The sequence below is a fragment of the Atheta coriaria genome, unplaced genomic scaffold (assembly GCF_025399875.1).
Source record: "Atheta coriaria isolate IRGN ID8LTWV9N9 unplaced genomic scaffold, Caltech_Dcor_3.1 hic_scaffold_4_pilon, whole genome shotgun sequence".
Taxonomy (NCBI): domain Eukaryota; kingdom Metazoa; phylum Arthropoda; class Insecta; order Coleoptera; family Staphylinidae; genus Dalotia; species Dalotia coriaria.
The window spans coordinates 7,668,920-7,693,481 of NW_027045446.1; the positions used below are offsets into that span (position 1 = coordinate 7,668,920).

Genomic DNA, 24,562 nt, shown 5'->3' on the forward strand with positions numbered 1-24,562 from the left:
TTTCTTGGCAATTATTCGAATTTTTCTCGCCGTAAAAACCATCCTTGGACTTTAACGAACATTTAAAAACAAGAATTGGCCAAATTGGTCTAGGCATTGTTGGGCTATGCGCATACCAACAGATTTTGCGATTCACTTTTATATTATAGATAATCATAGTAAACCATTAATTATCGGAAAATGTTTTGTTTAATTAAAAACCAGTCTAAAAACAAATAAACACAAAGATAGCATTTTAGTGCTTGGCGTTTTAGGTTAAATTGCACAAAAGATAGAATATTAACGCATTAAAGAAAAATAGCGCTCATTTTCGTGCGGAATTCTATTGGAGTTTGTTATTAACGAGCCCGCATGCGACGCAGCGAAAGATAAAATACGTTTTCATATCGCGCACGTTTTGCGTTACGAACAATTCTTATTTCCGCGCTGTTATCTTCCGCGAAAGATGTGTAATAAAACTTTGCGGCGCGTTCTAGGCCGTGGAATGCGCGAAGACTTATTCTTATGCTAAGTTGTGGTTATGAATGATGTGTGGATTTCACGATGGCGGTTTGTCATAAACGTTCAGATGGCGTAAACAAACAAAAAATTTAACACATTACACAAATAATCATAAGTATCCTCAGACATTATCCTTTATTATACTTTTTAGTTGTAATAAAACAGTTTTAAATTTTAAACAAATAAAGAAAAACTGCATTTTTGGGTGTCAAACTACTCGTAACACTTGAAGCTGTCAAATGTTTGACAGATAAAATGGATTTTAGGTTATAAATTATTATTAGAGTAAATATAGTCAGCTTCTAAGCTGTGTTAAACTATTAAACTTATAAAAGTTATGGATAAGAATCAAAATCAATTTTTAAAAAGTAATTTAATGAAGTTTATTTTTCCTCCAATATAAAAGAAACTGACAGTTTGAAATCTATAGAAGTTATAAGCTGCTTGCATAACTTTGGTTATGAACCTCTATTGATTTTTTGAATACTGTTTAATCCTGATTACTCTCGTTAACACTCAAAATTTAATGATGGTATTTGGAGTACTTTATAACTGAGTAACGACTTCCGTGCACAGCTGTGCCATGGCTGACCTCAGCATAATACACACGAATGCATAGCACACGAATTATAACTAATGTAAAGCGCTCTTTCATGCACGAAACTCGTGCAACTACGACCCCACCGCAAAAGTGCATGTGTGCTAGGGTGAAAAATGAAGCACACACGATGCAAAAACGCGAAAATCGCGCAATCAGCGGTTTCAGCGCGTATTACACTTAAATCTCCGTAACGATTTGTGGTTAGCATGATGTAGCGTTCGGTTGCATCGACTAAAAACACCGCCGCGCAAATTACGCGCAAAAAAACCGCAAGCGCGAAAAGCATTCTAATTAAAAATGAGTTGTGATCAAATTAAAAACATAACACGAAAAAGCCAAATAAAACATTATAGCATACTACGGCGTAATAATTATTAATTATTCCCGGAACAACATCATCATCTATTTATGTTCGCACGATATTCATTGAATGTGCATCAGAATACAACGAAATTACTGATAGATTGATTCCATGTTCGGTTTTGTGTCAATTAATATTAAATCTGTGTTTTATAACATGAATAAATAAATAATTGAAAATTTATTATACGTTTCGTGTATATTTGGCAAAATTAAAATAGTTTTCAAACAACAAATGAAAAATAAACACATTTAAAGTTTAAAATTATTTTATGTTTTGATTATTGCAATTCATCAATAGTTATATAATAGTGGATGCGTTTTTTGGTTTTCATAACAAATTACCGAAGCTGATAACCGAAAATTCGTTGCGGAACATGCGTGCGGCCGATCGATTCGAACGCGAATTTTTGATAATTAATTTGTGGCTGGGCGTAAAACGTGTTTTTGAAATGCATGCGTGCATTGTAATGCAAGTGGGAAATGGGCCATTTGTTCGTTTCAATGCAGCGCAGTGAACATTATCTAATTAATTGTAAACATTCGCAGCCGCAGCGTGCGCTCTTCTGCACGTTTTACGATGCATCCGTTTCGCTATTTTCATAAAACCAAATCGAAGCAATTAATAACAGTGAAGAATTTCCAAAACCGTATAGTTTTGTTTTAAACACTAATAATTAATAAAATATAAGTGTATATTCAATCAATAATTTCGTTATTGTTAATTTTGATATTGGAAAAATTTTCATTCTTATTTTGATTTGAATGTAGTATTATAGGCAACTAATATACATTTATTTAACTTGTAATTTGTTATTTTATTTGTTAACAAAATACAAGTTTATTTCCACTTGAATTTCATATTTTCTCTGTAGTTTTTATAGTTTTGTACATTCACGCTAGGCAACCACATATACACTAAAACCAAATCAATTTTCATATAAAAACCAATTTATCCGAAGTAAAACCTACTTATACCTAACAAAAATAAGTTCAAATGATTAATCATAGTTCAAAGTATGTTAATATATTGATGTTAAACTTGTACATCGTTTAAAGTTTTAAAATATTTGCAAGAAGTAAAACTGAATTTGCACCAATCAGAAGCGTTCAACACTTTGCTACGCGCCAGTTTCGCGCATCGCCAGCCGTTCAGCCTGGTTCAACCGCATGTTGGTTTCGGCACGTTTCAAGTTTGGGCTGTTTATCAAAGTGTAGAAGCTGTTGTAGCACGAAAGTGTTACCCCGTGACAATGTCGGATATGAAGTACATCCTGGTGACTGGTGGTGTGATCAGTGGTGTTGGCAAAGGCGTAATTTCAAGCTCATTTGGCACGATTCTCAAATGCTGCGGCATTGAAGTAACGTCCATCAAGATCGATCCGTACATTAATTTGGACGCTGGTACTTTTTCACCCTATGAACATGGTAAGCAACAGGCTATTCCTGTTTGATTGTAAACATATAATATACAAATCGCCGTTGGTTTTAATTGAAATAGTTTGTTTTGCAATATAATATGATGTTGTTTTAACCTATATATAACTCGCATGCTTGCCGTTTACGCATTTTAAATTCAATCAAGGACGGATAAATCCGCTCGTGGCTAGGTCATTAGTTAGCGCGCAATTTAAAATATTACAACTTAAAAAATATATTGTTTAAAAGTTTTCAAAATGGCTGAAAACAAAACAAATGGCGGTGTTTTACAAATTTCAGGCGAAGTTTTCGTTCTTGACGATGGTGGTGAGGTGGATTTAGATTTGGGCAACTATGAGCGTTTTCTCAACATTACTTTACATCATGACAACAATATTACAACCGGCAAGATCTACAAAATGGTTATTGACCGTGAAAGGCAAGGGGATTACCTTGGAAAAACCGTGCAAGGTAAATTACTAATCACATTGAAGTGTTAATATCATTTTTCAATTTTTATTCTTAAATTTTAGTTGTTCCTCATATTACGGATGCAATCCAAGAATGGTGCGAACGAGTATCTCGTATACCAGTGAGCGACAGTGGTAAAACTCCAGAAGTTTGCATTATTGAGCTGGGAGGAACAATCGGCGACATTGAATCTATGGCATTTGTTGAAGCATTTAGACAATTCCAATTTCGCGTGAAACGCGAGAACTTCTGCACTGCTCACGTCTCCCTAGTTCCTCAACCCAGATCCACTGGCGAACAGAAAACCAAACCAACACAAGCATCAGTTAGAGAATTACGTGGTTTAGGCTTGTCTCCAGATATTATCGTCTGCAGGTCAGAGCGACCAATCGACCAGACAGTCAAAAACAAAATTTCAAACTTTTGTCATGTTGCCCCAGAGCAGGTAAAAGAATAAAAATGTAAATTATTATACTATACTCATAAATATTGGGTTTATTTTCAGGTAATATGCATTCCAGACTTGTCCTCCATTTACGAAGTGCCAATCTTTATGGAATCACATGGTATTGTTGCGTACTTAAACGACCGGCTTAAACTGAACATTAATCCGGTTCTACCAGCGCGAAAATTTATGCGACAATGGATAGAACTCTCTCATCGCATTGAAAATCTTCGTACAGATGTTACTATCGCATTGGTTGGTAAATACACACGCTTGGAAGATTCTTACACGTCAATCACAAAAGCTCTACAACATGCAGCCAATATGTTAGGGTATAATATAAAAATTAATTTTATCGAGGCGACTAACTTGGAAAGTGAAACATTGAAAGACGAACCTGTTGCTTATCATGAGTCTTGGTCTTCTTTAGTTCAAAGCGAGTAAGTAACTTAATATAATTTTTTATTTAAAATTTTACTAAAAATGTTTATTTTAATTTATTAGAGGTGTAATTGTTCCTGGTGGTTTTGGTAAACGCGGCGTAGAAGGTAAAATCGCTGCCTCCAAATGGTGTCGCGATAATAACAAACCATTCCTTGGAATTTGTCTTGGTTTCCAAACGGCGGTCATCGAGTTTTCGCGACATGTGCTTAAACTGGCCGATGCACATTCCGCTGAATGTGAAGAGACAACAAAGAATCCGGTTATCATTGACATGCCGGAACACAACACTGGTCAAATGGGTGGTACCATGAGACTTGGCAAACGCACAACTGTATTTAAAAAGGATGTTGATTTTAGCAAATTAAGTAATGTATACATTTAAAGTTTTAAAAATGATATATTAATTATTTACTTTTTAGAACGTTTGTATGGAAACAAAGACAAAATAGAAGAACGTCATCGTCATAGGTTTGAAGTGAACCCTGCGTATATCGAATCATTAGAAGAAGCTGGTCTTAAATTTGTTGGTGTTGATGTAGAAGCCACCCGAATGGAAATCTTCGAAATGGATAATCATCCTTACTATGTAGGAACGCAATTCCACCCGGAATATTTATCGCGACCAATGTCGCCATCCGCACCGTTTATTGGTCTCGTGCTTGCCGCCAAGAAGAAACTACGTTCATACCTGAGCAAAGGCTGCAAACTCTCCCCTAAGGGTAATTGCAAATATGATGATAGTGGTAAGTGGATTTCATCACTAACACTTCGTCCTCTCCTCCTTATCTAATTTATACCTAATGGAATATTTTATCATCATTTTGATCATATTTATTTTAATTTATACTATCGAATCTAGTCGCTAACAAGAATCGAGATCTGCTTGACTATGTCAACAATGTTGATAGAATTATTGCGAGAAAAAGTTGTTTTTGCGAGCTAAGTAAGTTTTTTCATTTATTTGCAATTAATTATCATAGTTGTTAATGTGTAACTAGCATAGTTTAATTTTTTAATACAAACTCACCATCGCATCCAAAGCAACCTGCTGTAAATTTTCGCAGCCATTATTAACTGCTACATATTGAAAAACAAAAAGAAACAACAGAAGTTCCATACAAAGCATAAATGTATAGTCACACATGGGGCTTTTTTATTTATTGATTGTTTTAACAACGTGTGGATTTGTAAAACATTTAATATGTGTGCTTTGATGTACTAATTGAGAACAATTATTAATTTGCCTGTGTTTTAGATGACGATGATGAAGTCACTGAAAGGATGTCTCGCATTGAAGTCGCGGATGGAAGCAGCAGCGCTTACAGCAGTTCTTGAGCCTAATAAGTTCGATTTTTGACTGTATTAATAATACACAATCACTTTATTTTTGTTATTATTCCAAAAGTAATGAATGCTATTATGAATTCCATTTGAATTGTAATTATACAGTTAATATAATAGAAATGTGCAAATGCAAACAAGAGTGCCTTTAATAGAGTAAGAGTCCGTAACGGCCAGACTTACACCATTTTAAGAAAGATGAAAATCGTTGATAGAAAGGATGAACCTTAAGGGTTTCACTAAAACTTTACCACTCTGCGACATGTTTCGCCACACTGTGGCATCATCAGGCAGATGAATATTCAGGTCGTAAAATATTCGGTCGTAACTGCCTCAAAATGGCCGCCAAAGTTATACCTTTTCTTGCAATTTTCAAAACACGCGGTGGAAAACAGGCCATATCTCGGGAACCCTTCGTGATATTTTAGTTTTTCTTTATTTTATGATAGGACATGAGTGTATTTTTAAAATGCACCCGTGAAGCTTTGCGAAATTCGGTTGTAATTGCCCCAAAATGGCCGCCGAAATTTGCCCTTTTCTTTCATTTTTCAATACACGTGGTGGAAAACAGGCCATATCTCGAGAACCCTTCGTGATATTTGAGTTTTTATTTATTTTATTATAGGGCAAGAGTGTATTTTAAAATGCATTCCTGACCCCCGTAATTCGGTCGTAACTGCCTCAAAATGGCCGCCAAAATTACGCCTTTTCTGGTAAATTTCAAAACACGCGGTGGTGTGGTGTGGTGTGGTGTGGTGGTGGTGTTTTTCGCAGCTGTTCAGTTTAGTTTGAGTTTATAATTTGGTAAATCGCGTTTATTTTGATTGCCCATCGACTGTATTTAGTTATTACTGACGTGTTTATTGTTTATTGTTTATTGTGTTTATTTTTATTTGCGTTTGTTGTGCGTGATGCAAGATGCGGCCATCTTGCCATCACGCGGCCGTGCTATCAACTTGTTTACACTGCACGGTTGCATTATACTGGTAGCATGTAACTGCGACGTCTTGCAACGTGTGTTGTGATAATATTTCGTTTAAATGCGGTATATCTGTGTCGTTGTGTTTGGTACTTTGTCCTGGGAACATGAACAATGTTCTGCGTGGAAGCGGGGAAAGAACGGTTTAAAAGAACGTTTAATTCACCTATTTGTGCAAGCAAGGTCATTGCTTACGCACGGTTAGAACGTTATCTTATTATTTTGTTATTGTTGTGAACTTTTTAGTTATCCAATCGTGTCTGGTATTACTGTAGTAAAAGTGATTTAATTAGTTTTAGTACTGAATGTTGTGTGTGTGCGCCGTAGTACTCGTTACGCTAGGAATTGTAGTTTTTAGTATAACACGCGAACGCGACTTTACAAATAGTTCGAAATAATTTTCCTAGATGGGGAATTTAATTCTGTATCTCCCAGTGTAGAAATTAATTGTGAGAAAATTCCGTAACGCGAGTTATATCGAAAGTTGTGGTGTGCGCCGTAGTACTCGTTGCGCTAGGGATTGTAGTTTTTTAGTATAACACCCGAACGCGGTGTTACAATTAGTTTGAAATAATTTTTCTAGATGGGGAATTTAATTCTGTATTTTCCTGTATCGAAATTTATTGCGAAAAAATCCGGAACGCGAGTTATAATGAAAGTTGTGTGTGTGCGCTGTTGTACTCGTTGCGCTAGAAATTGTTGTTTTTAGTATAACACACGAACGCGGGGCTACAAATAGTTAGAAATAATTTTTCTAGATGGGAATCTAATTCTGTATCTCCCTGTGTAGAAATAAATTGTGAGAAAATTCCGTAACGCGAGTTATATTGAAAGTTGTGTGTGTGCGCCGTAGTACTCGTTGCGCTAAGAATTGTAGTTTTTTAGTGTACCACGCGAACACGGGGTTACACATAGTTCGAAATAATTTTTCTAGATGGGGAATTTATTTCTGTATCTCCCTATATAGAAATTAATTGTGAGAAAATTTCGTAACGCGAGTTATATTGAAAGTTGTGTGCGCCGTAATACTCGTTGCGCTAGGGATTGTAGTTTATTTAGTATAACACGCAAACGCGATGTTACAATTTGTTTGAAATAATTTTCCTAGATGGAGAATTTAATTCTGTATCTTCCTGAATCGAAATTTATTGCGAAAAAATCCGTAATGCAAGTTATAAAGAAAGTTGTGTGTGAGTGCGGTGTTGTACTCGTTGCGATAGAAATTGTTGTTTTTGTAGTATATCACACGAACGCGTTGTTACATTTATTTCTAAATAATTTTGCTAAATGGAGAATTTAATTTTGTATCTCCTTGTATTGAAATTTATTGCGACAAAATTCCGTTACGCGAGTTATATTAAAAGTTGTGTGTGTGCGCCGTAGTACTCGTTGGGCTAGAAATTGTAGTTTTTAGTGTACCACGCGAACACGGGGTTACACATAGTTCGAAATAATTTTTCTGTATGGAGAATTTATTTTTGTATCTCCCAATATAGAAATTAATTGTGAGAAAATTTCGTAACGCGAGTTATATTGAAAGTTGTGTGTGTGTGCGCCGTAATACTCGTTGCGCTAGGGATTGTAGTTTTTAGTATAACACGCAAACGCGGGCTTACACATAGTTCGAAATAATTTTCCTAGATGGGAATTTAATTCTGTATCTCCTGTGTAGAAATTAATAGTGAGAAAATTCCGTAACGCGAGTTATATTGAAAGTTGTGTGTGTGCGCCGTAGTACTTGATGCGCTAGAAATTGTAGTTTTTTAGTATTACACGCGAACGCGGGCTTACACATAGTTCGAAATAATTTTCCTTGATGGGAATTTAATTCTGTATTTTCCTGTGCAGACTTTCGTTATTTTCTTTTCTGAAATTGCTGTCCCCGTTTAATTTACCTATTTGTGCAAGCAAGATCTTTGCTTACGCACGTTAGCTTAGAACGTTATTTTATTTTGTTATTGTTGTGAACTTTTTGGTTGTCTAACCGTGTCTGGTATTACTGCAGTTAAGTGTGATTTAATTTTAGTTCTTGGTGAATTCGGCGCCAAATATATACCTAAAGATCATCTTATATGGCTACCAGTATCATCTTCTGGCGTCCGTATTGTCCATGTTCCAGCGACTTTCATGCACAGCGAGAAAGAAAGGTAAAGTGCACATTTTCATTATTTTTGTTTACTAGAATTTCATTTAATTTATACGCGGCAGTTAACTTAGCAATACAAGTATTTTTGTTACCGTATCAAATTTAATTTTAGAAATACTGCGGTGGAGAATGCACTCGAGAATCGCCTACCACGGCATCAACTAAGGTACACCTTCCAGCCTGGAGAGCAGCTGCGTTTTGACGGCATGCGATACCTCTATAATTTATCGCTTATCTTGAAAACACTTCTTGCGCACACACATTATTTTTAAAGCAGAACAAATAATGCGCACAGGGAATGACACAAAAGAACTTCCTGACATTTACATCATAAATGCATTCTTTTAATTCACATTTAATTAGAATTGTATATATTTAAGGACTTTTGATGATTGATTTGATGAATGCTTGTGGAATAACATGCAGTGTAAACTCTTTCTAACGATAATCACTAAGATTAGTTGGTTTAAGGACGGATCTTATTCGCCCATCATTTGCCACAAACCAACCTTCTTGTACATATTTTAGCGTCATAAAACGGTTATCAAGAGTTTACATTGTATTGCACATACGCCTCACGAGTTTTTCTGTATTGTATTATTGCTTCTTGTGCGAATGGGACGACTTTGAGTTTTATTTGTTGTAGTAATCCGGATAAGGGTATTTGGCAGTTGCAGCACTGTTGTCTAGCTTTAACTCGCGAAAGGGACGTCTCTAGAGGTGTTAAATTAAATTTTCCGTGAGGTTGTATTAATTTGTTGCGGGAATGCCGCATTGGTAAATTCGAAAATTGGGGTGTTAAGTGGGATTTTCCCATGCACAGTGAAATTATTAGAGTCAAATTAAAGTCTCCGTTGGGTTGTATTTGTTTTATGTAGGAATTCGACTTGCACCAATCACAAAAGTGATTTTTCACCCTTTCTCGGTAAGTGTTTGAATTTTTCCGGGTTTGCGCGCGACCTTGGCGGCTCAGTAACATCAGCGCGGCGTTAGGGATGCGCAATTAAATTCTCCGTCGGGTTGTATTTGTTTGATGCAGAAACCTGCAACTCGCAATAAATTGCATAAAAGGGTGATGATTTCACCCTTTCTCTTGAAATATTTCCATTTTTGGGTTTGCTCGCTACCTTGGCGGCTCAGTAACTTCAGCGCGGCGTTAGGGATGCGGAATTAAATTCTCCATCGGGTAGTATTGCAAGTTTATATTATGATACCAAAAGCCAATACTAGAATTATCTAGCTGGTGTCCCCAACTAGATATTTACGTCGGCTGACAATTTTCTTTTCTGTTTAGTCGGTCCTGCGCGGGGGTGTCGTGAACACGTGTTTTGTTTGTGCGTCTATCTGCATAGTTATTAATCGGGTTTCTTGAGATGTTAATGTAATAGTGGCATGTGTTTTTAAATAATTCAATCGTGGAAATATACCACGATTGTTTCCCATATGGAATGAAGTCCGTAAAATGTTTTCCGTACCAGTTTGTGATGATTAAACATTCAAGTAAGTGTAACTTAAGTAACTTTTGTAAGTTACGTTGAATACATGTACTTAAATTTCACGTAACAGAATTAAATTTGTGTATGTACTGTCTTGATTATATGAGTTTGAATAAAATATAATTAAATAGTGTTAAGAAATAACTCCGCATGTGGTCTCTAATTCAAAGTCTCTTATTTATTTCACTAATTATACAATCTCTATGTCTCACGATCTCGACTTCTCCCCTTTTACACGGTCGTCTCTCTGCCGCATTCTCTCGTCGACTCCCTCTGGTCTGTCGTCTCTCGCACCGCTTCAGTATCCTTCCCCTTCACTCGCAGCGCTTGCGCGCAGTTCAGCCAACTACGCCACAAGGCCGTACTTAACAATAGTATATTTTGAAGCAGTTATTTCTCTGTGTTCCTATGGTCGTTTCAGAATTAGATTTAAAGATCATATTTGATTACTCGTGTTTGAAATGCGTATAAGTGATATTTATATAAATGTTGTTGTTTTTAAAAGGGGAGATAAAGAACAACATTTATACTTGAAACGAATAGAGTTTGATAAGTGAGCGTTGTGGCTCAGGTGGCATGTGCATATGCATGCCGGAGGTTCATGGATCGAATCTCTGTTGCAGAATTTTATTAAATAATAAGAAATTTAAGAAATTTATCAAAATTCAAATTCAAAGGTCAGAAATAACTTGAAGAGCAACAATAGGAATAAGTAGAGAAGATGGTGGAAGAGTAAGGAAAAGGAATAAGCAGGGAGCAGGAGAGAATAGGAGAAAAAGAAGAGAAGAAGAAGAGAGAAGATATACATGAAGAAGAAAGGAGAATAGGGGTGATGGTGATGGAATTTTTAATTTTTTAGCGGCGGGTCGTTCTATAACAGTCTACAGCTTCGATGTGTCTATTGCTCCCCGCCCATCCTACAGCTACGCTTCCCTCATGAGAGAGGGAACTCCTTATAAGGACATCCTTTTAAGGACTTGTAAAATATTTCAAATTTTTAAGTCGCCTCAAGAGAAGGAACACTTAAAAATGTTCTTACAAGTTGTGACCTGTAGCTGAAATTAAAGATGGAGTACACAAATCATACAGGATACTTTAACAATTTTTACAGTGGGGATCATCCCTGAGAGAGGAACTAATCCTGAAATGATAGAAGGGAAACACAAATCAAAAAGTCAATATATCTTATTATTTCTTTATTAACAATAGAATACAAGTTTAGATTTTACAAGTCAACAAAATAAATGCCGCCATATTCGCACAGAACTTTCGACCTGCATCGTCGCGCACATGAAAGCAAGTAACACGTCAAAATGTTCTACCGGGATAATGAAATTAGCAAATTGCCCGTTTTCTAGGTGATGAAAATAGAAACAAATATACAGGGTGTTCCAAAGAAAAATTTTAAGTGCAGATAGGAAAACATCTGAACACTCAAATATCGTTCGTTTTCACCGTTACTCGGAGAAATAAATATACAGGGCGTTACTAAAAGAAAATTCGAAGGGCAAGTAGTTAAATTTTAATAACAGAAAAACAAACTTTTCAGGGATGTGCTCGTGTTCACCCAATGCTCTGGGAAACTAATAAACAGGGTGTTACAAAAGGAAAATTTTAAAAACTACAAATATGGTCAATATTCACATCATGAGAAATTTATACGGAAACAAATATATTTTAACATAAATTCGAAGATTTTACCCGAAAATCATCGGATAATTGAGTAAAAAGGTGCTACAAGAACATTTACAATTTAATATATTGTGTATATATTTATCACTTGAGGATAGCATCAACTGCATAAGGTAACCGACGGGTGAAGCATCATCATAAATTGGTAGAACATCCGACGGAAACATCCAAATCAGCAGACGACAAGCGACGGGTAGGGTGCCCTGAACACGAGTTACTTCTACCGCTACCTTCGTACGGTGCCTTGAACACGAGTTACTTCTACCGCTCCCTTCGTACGGTGCCCTAAACACGAGTTACTTCTACCGCTACTTTCGTAGAGTGCCCTGATCATGAGTTACATCTACCGCTACCTTTGTAGAGCGCCCTGAACACGATTCACTTCTACCGCTACCTTGGTACGGTGCCCTGAACACGGGTTACTTCTACCGCTACCTTCGTACGGTGCCCTGAATACGAGTCACTTCTACCAAAGTTAGCACTTTACCGTTCTTTCCCCGCTTCTATGCAGTACCTTTGTCCATGTTCCCGGGACAAAATACCAAACACAACGACACAGATCGACAGCAATTAAACGAAATGATATCCCAACACACGTTACAAGACGTTGCAGTTACATGCTACCTGTACATCTTGCATCACGCACAACAAACGCAAATAAAAATTAACGATTGTGTATATTCAACACCCTAGTATCCACTAATAAAACACTAAACACGTAAGTAATAACCAAATGCAGACGATGGGCAATCGAAATGAACGCAATTTACCAAATTACAAACTCAAACTAAAATGAACAGCCGCGAAAACACGTCCGACCCATTCCACGATCGGCACAAAAATGCGCTGAGTACACCACCGCGAGTTTTGAAAATAGCAAGAAAAGGCGTAACTTTGGCGGCCATTTTGAGGCAGCTACGATGAAATTTCGCGAGAGTTCAGGGGTGAATTGTAAGAATGCACTATGTCCTATCGTAAAATAAAGGAAAAACTGAAATATCACGAAAGGTTCTCAAGATATGGCCTGTTTTCCACCGCCTGTTTTAAAAATAGCAAGAAAAGGCCTAACTTTGGCGGCCATTTTGAGGCTGATACAACCGAATTTTGCGGAGGTTTAGGGAACATTTTAAAAATACACTCTTGCCCTATCATAAAACAAAGAAAAACTAAAACATGACAAAGGGTTTCCGAGATATGGCCTGTATTCCACGGTGTCATTTGAAAATTGCAGTAAAGGCCTAACTTTGGCGGCCATACTGAGGCAGTGCATTTTAAAATGCACTCTTGTCCTATCATAAAATAAATAAAAAGCCAAAATATGACAAAGAGTTCTCGAGATATGGCCTGTTTTCCACCGCGTGTGTTGAAAAATGCAAGAAAAGGGCAATTTTCGGCGGCCATTTTGAGGCACTTACAACCTAATTTCGCAGAGATTCATGGGTCCATTTTGAAAATGCTTTCATGTCCTAACATAAAATAAAGAAATAACTAAAATATCGCAAAGGGTTCCCGAGATATGGCCTATTTTCCACAGAGTGTATTGAAAATTGCAAGGAAAGGCCTAAATTTGCCGGCTATTTTGAGGCAGTTACAAGCGGCCATTTTGAGGCCGTTACAACCGAATTTCGCGGGGTTTAGGGTACCTTTTAAAAATACACTCTTGCCCTATAATAAAATAAAGAAAAGACTAAAATATCACAAAAGGTGCCCGAGATATGGCATGTTTTCCACCGTGTGTTTTGAAAAACGTGAAAAACGGGCAAACTTAGTCGTTTCCTTCTCTTGCTATATTACGCGCAATTAAAATAAACAAGGCACCTTTAATTCGCAAGCTATTGCAACACGCAGGTCATAAAACATTTGACCAAATAATAGGGAAGGTAGCCTAAGTTGGACCAGCGCCTAAGTTGGACCACCACGATATCCGCGGACTGTTGATGTTTTTGCAAAAATAGACAGGCCCCTTGTTTTACTCGTATATATAAACAATTGATGCAACTATTTGGGTTAAAACTTGCCGCGTGCTTTCGTCGTGACAACAACTTTTTGTATCCTTGATTATCAAATCTATTATAACGACGTAAGTGCATAAGCTGTCAAGCTGTTTAAACGTTAGATTTCACGATTATAATTATATCATCAGAAAGCTTATTTATTTATCTATAATTTATAGTATTAATTTGGAGAGGTTATGTTATATTAAGATTGTCGTTGATCATTAAATAAAAATTCTTCAAGTTGCCCAAGTTGGACCGGAGACAGGCACCGGGTTTTAACAGGGAAAACGTATATCATTTTTTTGATCTCTTAGAAAAGCTTGTGGACGAGCACAAATCTTCGAAATGATGCAGTGTATGAAATGCCGCACTTTGGTTTATACAAAATGTGCTTGTGTTTCTGCTAAAACTAAAATTTACTATTGTGTCAATTGCCGTTAAAAAAGCATGGTCCAATTTAGGAAACTGCGCGGTCCAATTTAGGAAACCGGTTTCTTAATTTGGACCAAAAACACAATTTTTTTAAATTGAAATTTGAGGGGTATAAATATAATTTTTACTTAAATCAAAAATATCATTTTGTTGGTAAGCCTTGTGAGTTACTTTTCCGCTACTTAATTTTTATTGACAGTTTATATGTGGCTCTATAAATCGAAAAATATAAAAATGGTCCAAATATGGCTACTCTCCTATAACTTAATAAAAACTTACCAATGCTGTATAAAATTTATTTAGAAAGTTGATATGAATTTAATTTACAGTGCAAGTGTGTAGTTATCAAAAAATGTAATGAAGAGATTGCGGTATCTGTGTTATCTGGTCCCGGTGTATAGGTAAATGAGGCTGCTGAGGTGAATGCGTTGGCGGGTCTCGTCTCCTTCGTATAAATGGCCTCTCGTCTGCTCGTTCAAAATATATGTACCTTGGGAGCGAAATAAACATTGTAGATTACTGGTTGTATGCTTTGTATATGGAATAGTGGCGGTATCTGTTAATTATCTCATTGATCACAAGTAGTTGGTTTAACACCAGGTGCGGTTCAGCACGATGGGCTGAACGTACCAAGAATATTATCGGCTTAACCCGGGGCGGTTCAGAACGAGACTCTGAACGAAAACCTTACCGGACAGTGAAGCCGAAGGAATTGAAAAGGAGACCACGGGCAGTTCAGCACTAGGGGCTGAACGTACCAAGAATGTTATCGGCTTAACCCGGGGGCGGTTCAGTACGAGCGTCGGAACGAAAACCTTACCGGACAGTTAAGCCAAAGACCCAAAATAACACTGTGTACACAGTATGGAGTTTTGAACCCCAAGGGGCAGCTCAGCACGAGGGGCGGAACTACCCGAACAGTGGAGGCCTAACCCCGGGGCGGTTCAGAACGAGGGTCTGATCGAAAACTTGACCGGACGGTTAAGCACTCGCAAAAAGAAGAGAAATGTACTCAGCGTTAATGAGCGTAGCCTTGGTCGATTGAGGTTAGGTATGAGTCGCATGATGGCTGTTAGTATCAAGTGGAGTTCGTAATGTAATGTGTTTACTCATACCTTATAGCAGTAGTTTTGGGTGAACTGAAATACTGTACCGATGTAGTTCGTCGTCCCTTGTAGCAGTAATTTTGGGTAAAATGGAATACTGTACCGATGTAGTGTTCGTGTGATGCTGGCACAAAACGGAATGAGATGAGTTCGTGAAAAATGTTAGTTGGTACCCAATCATTCATCCTCACGAGGGGAGTCCGTAGTGTTGGCTGGCACCCTAGTAGTTTGTCGTCGCGAGGGGGCTCGTGGCTCCATACCTAACGGTGACTTCGTGAGTCATTTAGTGGCCTGATAGTGTCAAAAATTGGTTCGGTGTTTCTTCAAGGATTTCATGCTTATAGTAATTGTTTGCTTATTTGGATTTGAGAAAGAAATGATTATTAAATTAATGATTATGTTAAGGTTTTAACAAATGCAGTGCTCGTTGGATTGCTAGGACACAGCAAAACATAAGTTAAAATAAAAACATTGCATGCAATATAATATTACTAGCGACCCGCCCCGGCTTCGCACGGAAGTAAAAACCGCATCAAAATCCGTTGCGTAGTTTCAAAGATTTAGGCATACAAAGGGACCGAAAAAAGCGACTTTACTTTATACTATGTAGTGATGATATTCATACATCGGAGAAAACAAACATTCTGTGCTGAGTAGCGCAAGTCAGATATACCTAAGTTACTTACTCAAGTACGAGGGGATCTCCTAATGACAGGAAACATCATGGCAACAATATGCATTTGGGATGTAAATATCAAACGCAAGCATATAAAAATTATGGATATTATTATACGACAATGTGCCTGCAGCATGAACCCCGCAGGTAAAAGCAATATATGCGCGAAGCGGCCCGCCAATAACACACGACCTCGTGCGCGAATCACAACTAAACTAAGACGTGACAACGTGCATCGTAAGGGGTGGCAACGACGACCCACAGGCATTCGATAAGAAAGTGTAAATTGTGCTCAAAACAAATACACTTCTCGTATCGAATGCCATCGTATGCTGATAAATATAGAAATAAAGAACACAATTCTATTTTATGATTTTTAGTTCAGGCGAGTGCCATCTAGGTATGCTACAGATAGTTGTCCGGCCATTAAAATTAGTAAAACTAATCAAAAATTAAAATTCGAGTTGTGTAATTCTAATTTCTCATGGTGACAGATTTTCGTGGGGTAAAAGGACAAAAACGTGACTAAAAGTGCTAAAAGTGCAATTTTTCTTTTTCACCCAATTCATTCAATATAGAATATCTCGTAAACTAAAAGCGTTGGAAAGGAACGGATTGAAAATTATTAATCTACGAGTAATTCTCTATAAGACAGTATTAAAATATTGCAAGATGTGCTTCAGCAAAGCAAACAAGGTCGCAACAATTCATGATAAGACTACCTACGCGATTTGCAATAGACACAATACCTGCCATCTAAACTAAACTAGAATATGCTGCATGCAGCAAGTTGATGCGGCGTGAGAAGACGGCGCGCAGGACACATGCGATATAAAGTTGTTTATATCGAATCGCTGATACAAAATGTATACACTGTATACAAAATTATTCTCGTGGCCACGTTTGTCGATAAATATAAAAATAACTCGATTTTATGATTTATAGTACATCCTAGTGCCATCTATGAATGCTACAGATAGTAGTCCCGGAATTTAGATTAATAAAATTAATAAAACAATTAAATTCAAATCATGAAATTATTATTTCTTATGCTAAAAGATTGATCGATTTTACATCAAATATTTAAGTGATATTTAATTTGACCATGTATTGCTATACTATTTAGGTTTATATTTTTGCAATGAACAATTCCAACTGAATCCTAAAGATAATTTATACTCAAATAAAAGGCTCGCATTTGACCAAATTACGGGTAAACTATGAGTCCAACGGTTTTATAGCAACATGCAAAATAAAACTTCCAATTTTCAAATTTCATTTTCTGTGGAAAATGTGACCTCACTCTTGATGAAATTGCAGGAAAACTACAAGTCAAGTGTAAAATTTTATTAAAATAAAATGCTCAGGAAACCTTCTATAACAACTTTTCTGTGGAAAATGTGTGTTTTTACATTTTATTAAATTGCGGAAAAACTATTAGTTCAAGAGTAAAATTTTACTAAAATAAAATGCTAGAAAGACTTTATGGTAACATTCAAAATAAAAACTTCAAATTTTCAAATTTAATTTTTCTCCGGAAAATGTAAGTTCGCATTTGGGCAAATTAAGAATTTAATTAATTAATAATTTAATTTAAAGCTGGGAGTACTAGAGTAAAATTTTACTATGATAAAGTGTTCAGAGCGACGTTTTTTTTCATTAAACGTAATTGCAGGAAGACCGTAAAATTGAAAAATAGATACTATGAACGATGCAAAATTTCACTCACCAGTGTATCCATAAATCTAATGCAGTAGATACTGAAATAAACAAGAAACAAAACATTAGATATACAATTTCGGACAATGTTGAAATGAATCCGAGTTCGGAGGAACCAAACTTTACCTTAAAATTGTTAGAGTCCGACCGAAAGTGAATTTTAGCCGAAACCGAAACCGAAACCGAAATTTCGGCCCTGCAATCAGTTTCGGCCGAAACCGAAACCAGAAACCGAAACTAATTTACATAAACATATTTTTCTACTTTTACCTACACATCGCCAGTTTTCCACGTTTTTAGATACATAATCTATTTCGGGAGTAAAATCCTCGTTTAGTCACTTGATACTTAATGTAGTATTAATATGAGCGAACTAAGATGGCAAGTAACGACCGCCATTAGCCGCGAAGTTAGCCGAGCGACGCACGACAATTCACGAAAAGTGAGTTTCGGTGCGGCCGAAAGTTTCGGCCATTTTGGCCGAAACCGAAACGAAACCGAAACTCGAATTCTTGGCCGAAACTGGCCGAAACCGAAACCGAAACCGAAATTTCGGTCGGCCTCTAAAAATTGTCTTATTTGCCATAATTATTTAAATAATAATATTTACCAGGTAGAACAGCCGCCCGTCGAAGCCGCTGAAGACAAAATGGTTCGCACAACTCCAAAATATTATTTACAATCACACAACATGGCCGACTGGCGTCCAACGGCAAGCGATCCTAGATACACGCGAAACTGCAATAAACACACAAATCATTGAATTCAATTCATTGAATCAGAAAGTGTGGCGTGCATATGAGGCAGTGAGTGATTGGCTATGTAACCATACACGGGTTACGCCGTGAGTCACACGACACGCAACTGCGCAAGCACCACCCGATCTAAACGAATAGCAATTTTTATACATAACTCAAAGTTTCGAATGTAGTTGTCGCTAGATTGTATTTATTCAAAATTAATGAACTAAATTTTGCAATTTTAATGCAAATGTTCATTAATTTAGCAATAAATAAACGTAATACACTGCATAAATAGTCAATGAAAGTATATATTCGTCATAAAATCACATATTTTCTTTAAAATTGCATCAAATCTCTTCAAGAACTACAAAAAAAGCATAATAACATTCAAATTTCACTTCTTTGGTAATTTACTCTTGAAATTAAATATCTATATCATTGTAGTTAATAAAAATTCGCGTCGGAAAATTTATCAGACACATGTAGTATTTAAAATTTTTAAAATGTTATTCTATTTAGGATTTGATTTTGAGTATAATGGTGTTTTCAGTTTTTGTTTGTCTCAATTAGTTCCCGAGGTGATTGATTATTAAGTAGCGCTGAAAGAACACATTTCACTTAAAGTCATTTGCAAGGAATACCTTTGGTACAATTTAATAAAAAAATATTTAAGAAACCATAATTGAAAGCGTTTCTTTTAATAATTATTTTAATCACCAATATAAATGTCAGGCGCTTTCGCCAAAATTTTGAAATTTAATTATATTTTGAAAAGTACTAGGAAAAATCAGATGAAACCAATCATCGTCGATGGTTTTGATCCAATAAAATTTAAGAATAAAATTTGAGCCTGTTATTCGACCAAAACAAATTAAAGAAAGAAAATTTTGCCATGTTAATCGGCTGAAAATAATTTAAATTAGACATACAGGCGTTCTTTCAATCAAAAAATTATATGTAACGCACAAACAAGCGATTTTCATAGGATTTAGATGGTTGATAAGACATGCATCGTGCAGAGGACTATGTTGTCAAATTTTTGGAAAAAAATACTAATGTTATAAGATTTTATTACCTTTGTTGCTGAATACGTAAGAATAGGTAAGTTTATGAAGATGCCCACAGGGCGAAATATGTCAACTCAATATATAAAATATAAATCCAGAAGGAATCACGTATAACTATTAATAAATAAATATTTTTAATGTTAAAAGAGCGTTTAAGGGCATTTTCTAAGGGTTTAAATGGTAGATGAGGCATTGATAGAGTAGAGCGTCTCTATAAATAAAATACGAAGGTAAGAAACTCAAAAAAAATTAATTAATTCAGGAGATAGACCTTTTTAAAGCACTAAATTTTGATGAGCATTTTAGGACATTTACATATAATTTAAAGGATTGAAAAAGTATGCACAGTATAAAGTTTTTTTTTAACTAGAATATGACGATAAAGACCTTAAAATATGTGAATCCGTTTACGAGTTATAGCGTGTTTTCCACGCGAATTGTTCAAATATTTAACAAATTCATAGGCAGATAATAAACTGATGTAACATAACCTATGAAAAATATTAAATTAAGACCAGGAACCCGTAAAAAATAGAATGTACGAGAAAGATTTATAAAAACTGCACAATTTAGAGTCCATTCTTACTCTGAATTAAAAATGACAAAGCAAAAACCTGTATTAACGCTCAAACAGGTGATACCTTTATATTTTATGAACCTAGACACCAAATTCATTCAAACATTTATGTTCGACAGTTCATGTTAAGACAAGAAGTCCTAACTCTCTACAGAACAATATTCCGCACGATCCGTCAAGTTCCAGATGAAAAAAGTCAATTGGAATTAAAAGACTGGGCACGAAGGGAATTCCGAGAAAACGCACACCACACAGAAGAACTATCTATCAAAATGATGCTTAACTATGGCAAGAGGTGCTTGAGTGAGCTTCAAACTAGTCTCAGTTTAGCAAAGTCTTAACTTTTAGAGATTTAGCTAAGAGGTTTAAAGTTATAACCATATTTAAATCAGAATATTATGAAATGAAAAAAAAGAATGTTTTATTTCATACATAATTGTATATAAATATGAATTCTATCCATAAATCATTTGTACTGTATAGATAATATTAAAAAGAATGTACTAATTTAGCAATAATGGACTAGATAAATTAGTCACATGATGAATACCCCTGAATCACTTCTTTTTTCTACTCATATCTGAATCCTCCTCGACAGTTTGCACGGCGCATCGCCGTGGAAACCAGCCTCGTATTCGTGGAGCTGTTTCACCTTCTCTAATATCTTTTCTTACCAACTCACCAAACAACCAATGCCTAGAACATTAATTATAAACATGTAATAACAAAACAAACAGTAATAATAAGTTCATACTTATTCCATCTGGTTACCATCACTTGATCGCCTACAGCCAACTTAATTCTAGGCTCATCCGAGCAAGGAAGCGTTAAAAACACACGGAATCCTTGACAAATCGGCACCCAAGCACCAGAAGCTGCCCGGATGATGTGATACAGCTTTGTGCGTTTTCTTTTCTCGGCTTTTTGTAGTAATTGCTCTTTCTGTCGTAATAGTAAAAATACAATTGAAAAAAATCATTTCTTAAATATTAATAAACTTACAGTTAATGTGTATTGATCACAGCCGTCTACAACTTCCCAATGCACACCGTTGCCAATCGGTGAACCGCTAAAATTTAAAACTTGTTTGGTGTTACGCCACCAGCCAAGGTTGTAGGGATACGTAAATTTTTCCTTGGAATTCACACGACGTCGAATTGCTTTGTCTAAAATCCAATCTTCGATGCCGGTTCTATTGCGAAGTATTCCACGAACCTAAACACAAAAATTCATAAAATTTTAAAATTTCAAAAGTGAAATGTTGCACTAAAAGACTTACTTGTAAAAATAAAAGCATACCAACAGCGACAACAATACCTATCGCTAAGCCAAGCGCAGTTACGCATGTAATCAACCCGGTGGCACTGAAATAAATTCGAGGTGCTTCCGGTGTGTAGTATCTATACCAGTTGTAATACAAAGCTTTGTATAAGGAACAGGTCAGAATGCAAGTGGCTTGCATGCATCCAATCACAGCAAACATTAAAAAATATGTAAAGTGCGCCTGGTTGCCCCAACCAACGCAATTATTGATCCATGGACAGTGATGGTCCATTTTTATGATGCATCTACCACCTTAAATTTAAAATAAATAATATTATTTTATTCCTATCAATTTAATATCCTTTAGAATTTAGATTTAGATGATATACATACATTTTTGACAGTGATGTGATCTTGGAGCTTTAAATCCTTTACAAACTGAACAAAACTGTAGGAATTGTTTGACACTTTCATCTTTCTAGAAAATTATTCATTAGTTTAGAAATAATTCTGTATAACAGGCAAATGATAAACTACTACTTCATTTTTATTTTTTAATTTGTTGTATTATTATTCTATAACTTACTGGTTCCCATTTAAGTGGCAAATGACCAGGCCCATGGAATACTGCAGACAAAAAATTGTAAAGTGTGAGGCCTGACAAAATCAAAAAGGATGCAGTTAGAAGCAGGCCTTGACCTGTGTTGGGCGGCCATAGAATCGTGCCACAATGCACCGTCATGCCGGTGACAACTTTGATAATACCTGCAAAGCCATGGACAAAAATCGTCAACTGTTTTATTCATATTAATGAAAATAATATAAAATGAAAAAATTACAAGAGCAAATGAGGTTAACTCACCAAGTGCAGTAATTGGACCCCAATGTTTTAATCTCGCGATTGGTCCAACGCACATTTTGAACTCTTTATTTAAAGCTACGTACTTTTACAACTAGTAGTTCATACTTATATAAATTTAGAACCTATTGCAGGCCTTTAACGAAATGGTGTAGTTATGAAAGGAAACGTAAACACAACTTTAATCTACTACAAACATTTTGGGTTGTCTATGTGACGAATGACGAATTCATTTTCAGGTTATTTGCATTATAAAAAAATAATTCAAATAGATATTATTTTAAATTCAAATGAATGCGAATATAACTTTTAAAAATTTGTAAATTTAATATTCTAGCAATTTAAATAAAGAACAATTTCATAAATCAATAAAAGCAATAACTACTTATTGCAAAATAGGTTGCCTACATGTCTACGTAACATTTGTTTTGCGATTTCCATGTTACTTGTTGGTTATTTTCATTGATTGCGTTCGAAATTTAGCAATTACTTCTTCCAAACTACAAAAATGTAGTCATATTACATGTAATAATGTTAAACCAGTAAAGTAACCATTCCTCACCATGGATTTTACTTTCGTCCTCTGCGGCATTGCGGTTCTTTATGGAGTTTTATTGTTCTTTGACCTCTTCTTCAAGGTATGAAATATTGCAAAAACTTATGAAACCTATGTTTTTTACACCTAAATAACACTGTTTAATATTTTAGAGTTGTATGCTAAAGCCATACATTTGTTTCCTGAAAGGAACTGGCATTTCTATCAAGTTTTTCCAAATTAAATGGGAAACAACCATCTTCAATCGATTATTCCTCAGATGGGGTAACACACCCACCCAATGGAGCATCTGGTTCACCTGGGGCATGTACCTGACACTGTTAATTCTTCCAGTTTCTGTGTTGCTCTTAATCATAGCCCTTAGTCAAAATTTCATTTCCACAAATGTGGCTGGTGTCTACAAGTCCTCAAACTTAGTCATTGAACCATTAATACCTGGCCTCAATCTCCCAGCAAGTGAGATTGGCTATTATAGTTTAAGTTTAATTCTATGTAGTATAATTCATGAATTAGGTCATGCAATTTCATCTGTGAAGGAAGATGTGCATATTATTAATGTGGGCATTAATATTTTGTACATCCTTCCAGTTGCTTACGTAAATCTTAGTTCAGAACGTCTCAACGCGTTAAATCCATGGAGAGCTTTGAGAATTCTGTGTGCTGGTATATGGCATAACTTAGTTTTAAGTATGATTGCTTATTTATTGTACTGTAGTCTACCTTATGTGTACACAATTGCTTTCAATCTGAACCAAGGCATTATTGTAACAGATATGAAAGAAAACAGCCCATTGATGGGCAGTAGGGGCCTTGAGGTGCACAACGTAATAACGAAAATTAATCTCTGTGAGATTAAGAACGAAGCGGACTTTTACAATTGCTTACATCGCGCATATGTTGACAAACGCGGATATTGCGTGCATGCGGATATGGTGCATGACTTGGACGAGAGTATTCCCTTGAAATACACCAGTAACGGTCTGGATTGTTGCGATGAAGAGAAAACTGACAATCTCTGTTTTGAATACGTTGACCACAACGATGGCGTATTGGAAATTCCACCCCACGTTTGTCTCCCAGCTCGAACCGTTGTAGAAACAGCAACGCTGACATGCGGTGGAGTCTCCAACATTGAATGTTCTAATAAATTACACTGCATCAAACCGATGCTGGATAACGTAACAACATTGATCAAAATCATGCGCGAAAATCGTCCTGATGTCATTTATATTGGACATCCCGGTGATTTGATTCAAACTATTACGGTGAGCTCGTTTATTCCTAAGCATTGGACGTCCACACTGCTATTTCCCGACATGGTGATGAAGTTTCTAGAGTATATTATTGTTATTTCGACTGGCTTAGCACTGATCAACGTCATTCCATGTTTGTTCATGGATGGCCAACATATCACCAACTGTTTGGTGGATATATTGATGACGAACACGCCGAGGGAGAAGGCGAGGATGGTAGCGACTTTTATTTGTTTGTGCAGCACGGTTATATTGTTGTTTCATTGTTTTTACACTATCTGGTTGAAGCTCGTGTAGGGGTAACTACTGAATTTTGATAGTTCGTTTTAACTATAGACTGGTACTGACATTTTAGTTTTAAGGAGATTGTAAGTGAAACTATAGGAAATAAATTACTAAATTGAGAGGAGTTAACTCAG

The 24,562-nt window shown here is 36.0% G+C and overlaps 4 protein-coding genes across 6 annotated transcripts; 3 read left to right on the forward strand and 1 right to left on the reverse strand.

Moving 5' to 3' along the window:
• Nucleotides 1-2,588: 2,588 nt before the first annotated feature.
• On the forward strand, nt 2,589-5,722 carry Ctps (CTP synthase). Of its 3 annotated transcripts, XM_065300885.1 has the most exons (8): nt 2,589-2,890; nt 3,182-3,352; nt 3,415-3,797; nt 3,858-4,237; nt 4,302-4,606; nt 4,661-4,984; nt 5,101-5,184; nt 5,497-5,722. In XM_065300885.1, exons 1-8 carry the CDS (start codon nt 2,716-2,718, stop codon nt 5,574-5,576), a joined length of 1,902 nt encoding a protein of 633 aa, XP_065156957.1. In that variant the 5' UTR covers nt 2,589-2,715; the 3' UTR covers nt 5,577-5,722. The 3 variants fall into 3 exon arrangements, with proteins under 3 accessions (XP_065156957.1, XP_065156958.1, XP_065156959.1); XM_065300886.1 differs by lacking the exon at nt 5,101-5,184 and having other exon boundaries at nt 2,590-2,890; XM_065300887.1 differs by lacking the exon at nt 5,101-5,184 and having other exon boundaries at nt 2,590-2,890; nt 4,661-4,960.
• A 14,289-nt stretch (nt 5,723-20,011) lies between these two features.
• On the forward strand, nt 20,012-20,730 carry LOC135790306 (LYR motif-containing protein 2). The gene is made up of 2 exons (XM_065300495.1): nt 20,012-20,269; nt 20,332-20,730. The coding sequence occupies exons 1-2, from the start codon at nt 20,234-20,236 to the stop codon at nt 20,551-20,553; spliced, it is 258 nt and encodes an 85-aa protein (XP_065156567.1). The 5' UTR covers nt 20,012-20,233; the 3' UTR covers nt 20,554-20,730.
• LOC135790305 (palmitoyltransferase ZDHHC6) lies at nt 20,609-22,557 on the reverse strand. The gene is made up of 7 exons (XM_065300494.1): nt 22,338-22,557; nt 22,062-22,240; nt 21,869-21,953; nt 21,492-21,787; nt 21,215-21,427; nt 20,967-21,154; nt 20,609-20,908 (listed from the first exon to the last, which is right to left on the reverse strand). The coding sequence occupies exons 1-7, from the start codon at nt 22,390-22,392 to the stop codon at nt 20,770-20,772; spliced, it is 1,155 nt and encodes a 384-aa protein (XP_065156566.1). The 5' UTR covers nt 22,393-22,557; the 3' UTR covers nt 20,609-20,769.
• A 186-nt stretch (nt 22,558-22,743) lies between these two features.
• On the forward strand, nt 22,744-24,557 carry S2P (membrane-bound transcription factor site-2 protease). Its single transcript, XM_065300493.1, has 2 exons — nt 22,744-22,972; nt 23,043-24,557. The coding sequence occupies exons 1-2, from the start codon at nt 22,898-22,900 to the stop codon at nt 24,438-24,440; spliced, it is 1,473 nt and encodes a 490-aa protein (XP_065156565.1). The 5' UTR covers nt 22,744-22,897; the 3' UTR covers nt 24,441-24,557.
• The last annotated feature ends 5 nt before the right edge of the window (nt 24,558-24,562 follow it).

Excerpts from the sequence above, each read along its gene's own strand:
- Ctps (XM_065300885.1), top strand. The coding sequence starts at position 2,716 with ATGTCGGATATGAAGTACATCCTGGTGACTGGTGGTGTGATCAGTGGT. Across the intron at positions 4,607-4,660 it reads TGTTGATTTTAGCAAATTAA|AACGTTTGTATGGAAACAAA; the intron begins GTAATGTATACA and ends TTTACTTTTTAG. Across the intron at positions 5,185-5,496 it reads AAGTTGTTTTTGCGAGCTAA|ATGACGATGATGAAGTCACT; the intron begins GTAAGTTTTTTC and ends CCTGTGTTTTAG.
- LOC135790306 (XM_065300495.1), top strand. The coding sequence starts at position 20,234 with ATGACAAAGCAAAAACCTGTATTAACGCTCAAACAG. Across the intron at positions 20,270-20,331 it reads CTGTATTAACGCTCAAACAG|TTCATGTTAAGACAAGAAGT; the intron begins GTGATACCTTTA and ends TATGTTCGACAG.
- LOC135790305 (XM_065300494.1), bottom strand. The coding sequence starts at position 22,392 with ATGTGCGTTGGACCAATCGCGAGATTAAAACATTGGGGTCCAATTACT. Across the intron at positions 21,788-21,868 it reads ATCACATCACTGTCAAAAAT|GTGGTAGATGCATCATAAAA; the intron begins GTATGTATATCA and ends TTTAAATTTAAG. Across the intron at positions 20,909-20,966 it reads ATGGTAACCAGATGGAATAA|GCATTGGTTGTTTGGTGAGT; the intron begins GTATGAACTTAT and ends TTAATGTTCTAG.
- S2P (XM_065300493.1), top strand. The coding sequence starts at position 22,898 with ATGGATTTTACTTTCGTCCTCTGCGGCATTGCGGTTCTTTATGGAGTT. Across the intron at positions 22,973-23,042 it reads TCTTTGACCTCTTCTTCAAG|AGTTGTATGCTAAAGCCATA; the intron begins GTATGAAATATT and ends TTAATATTTTAG.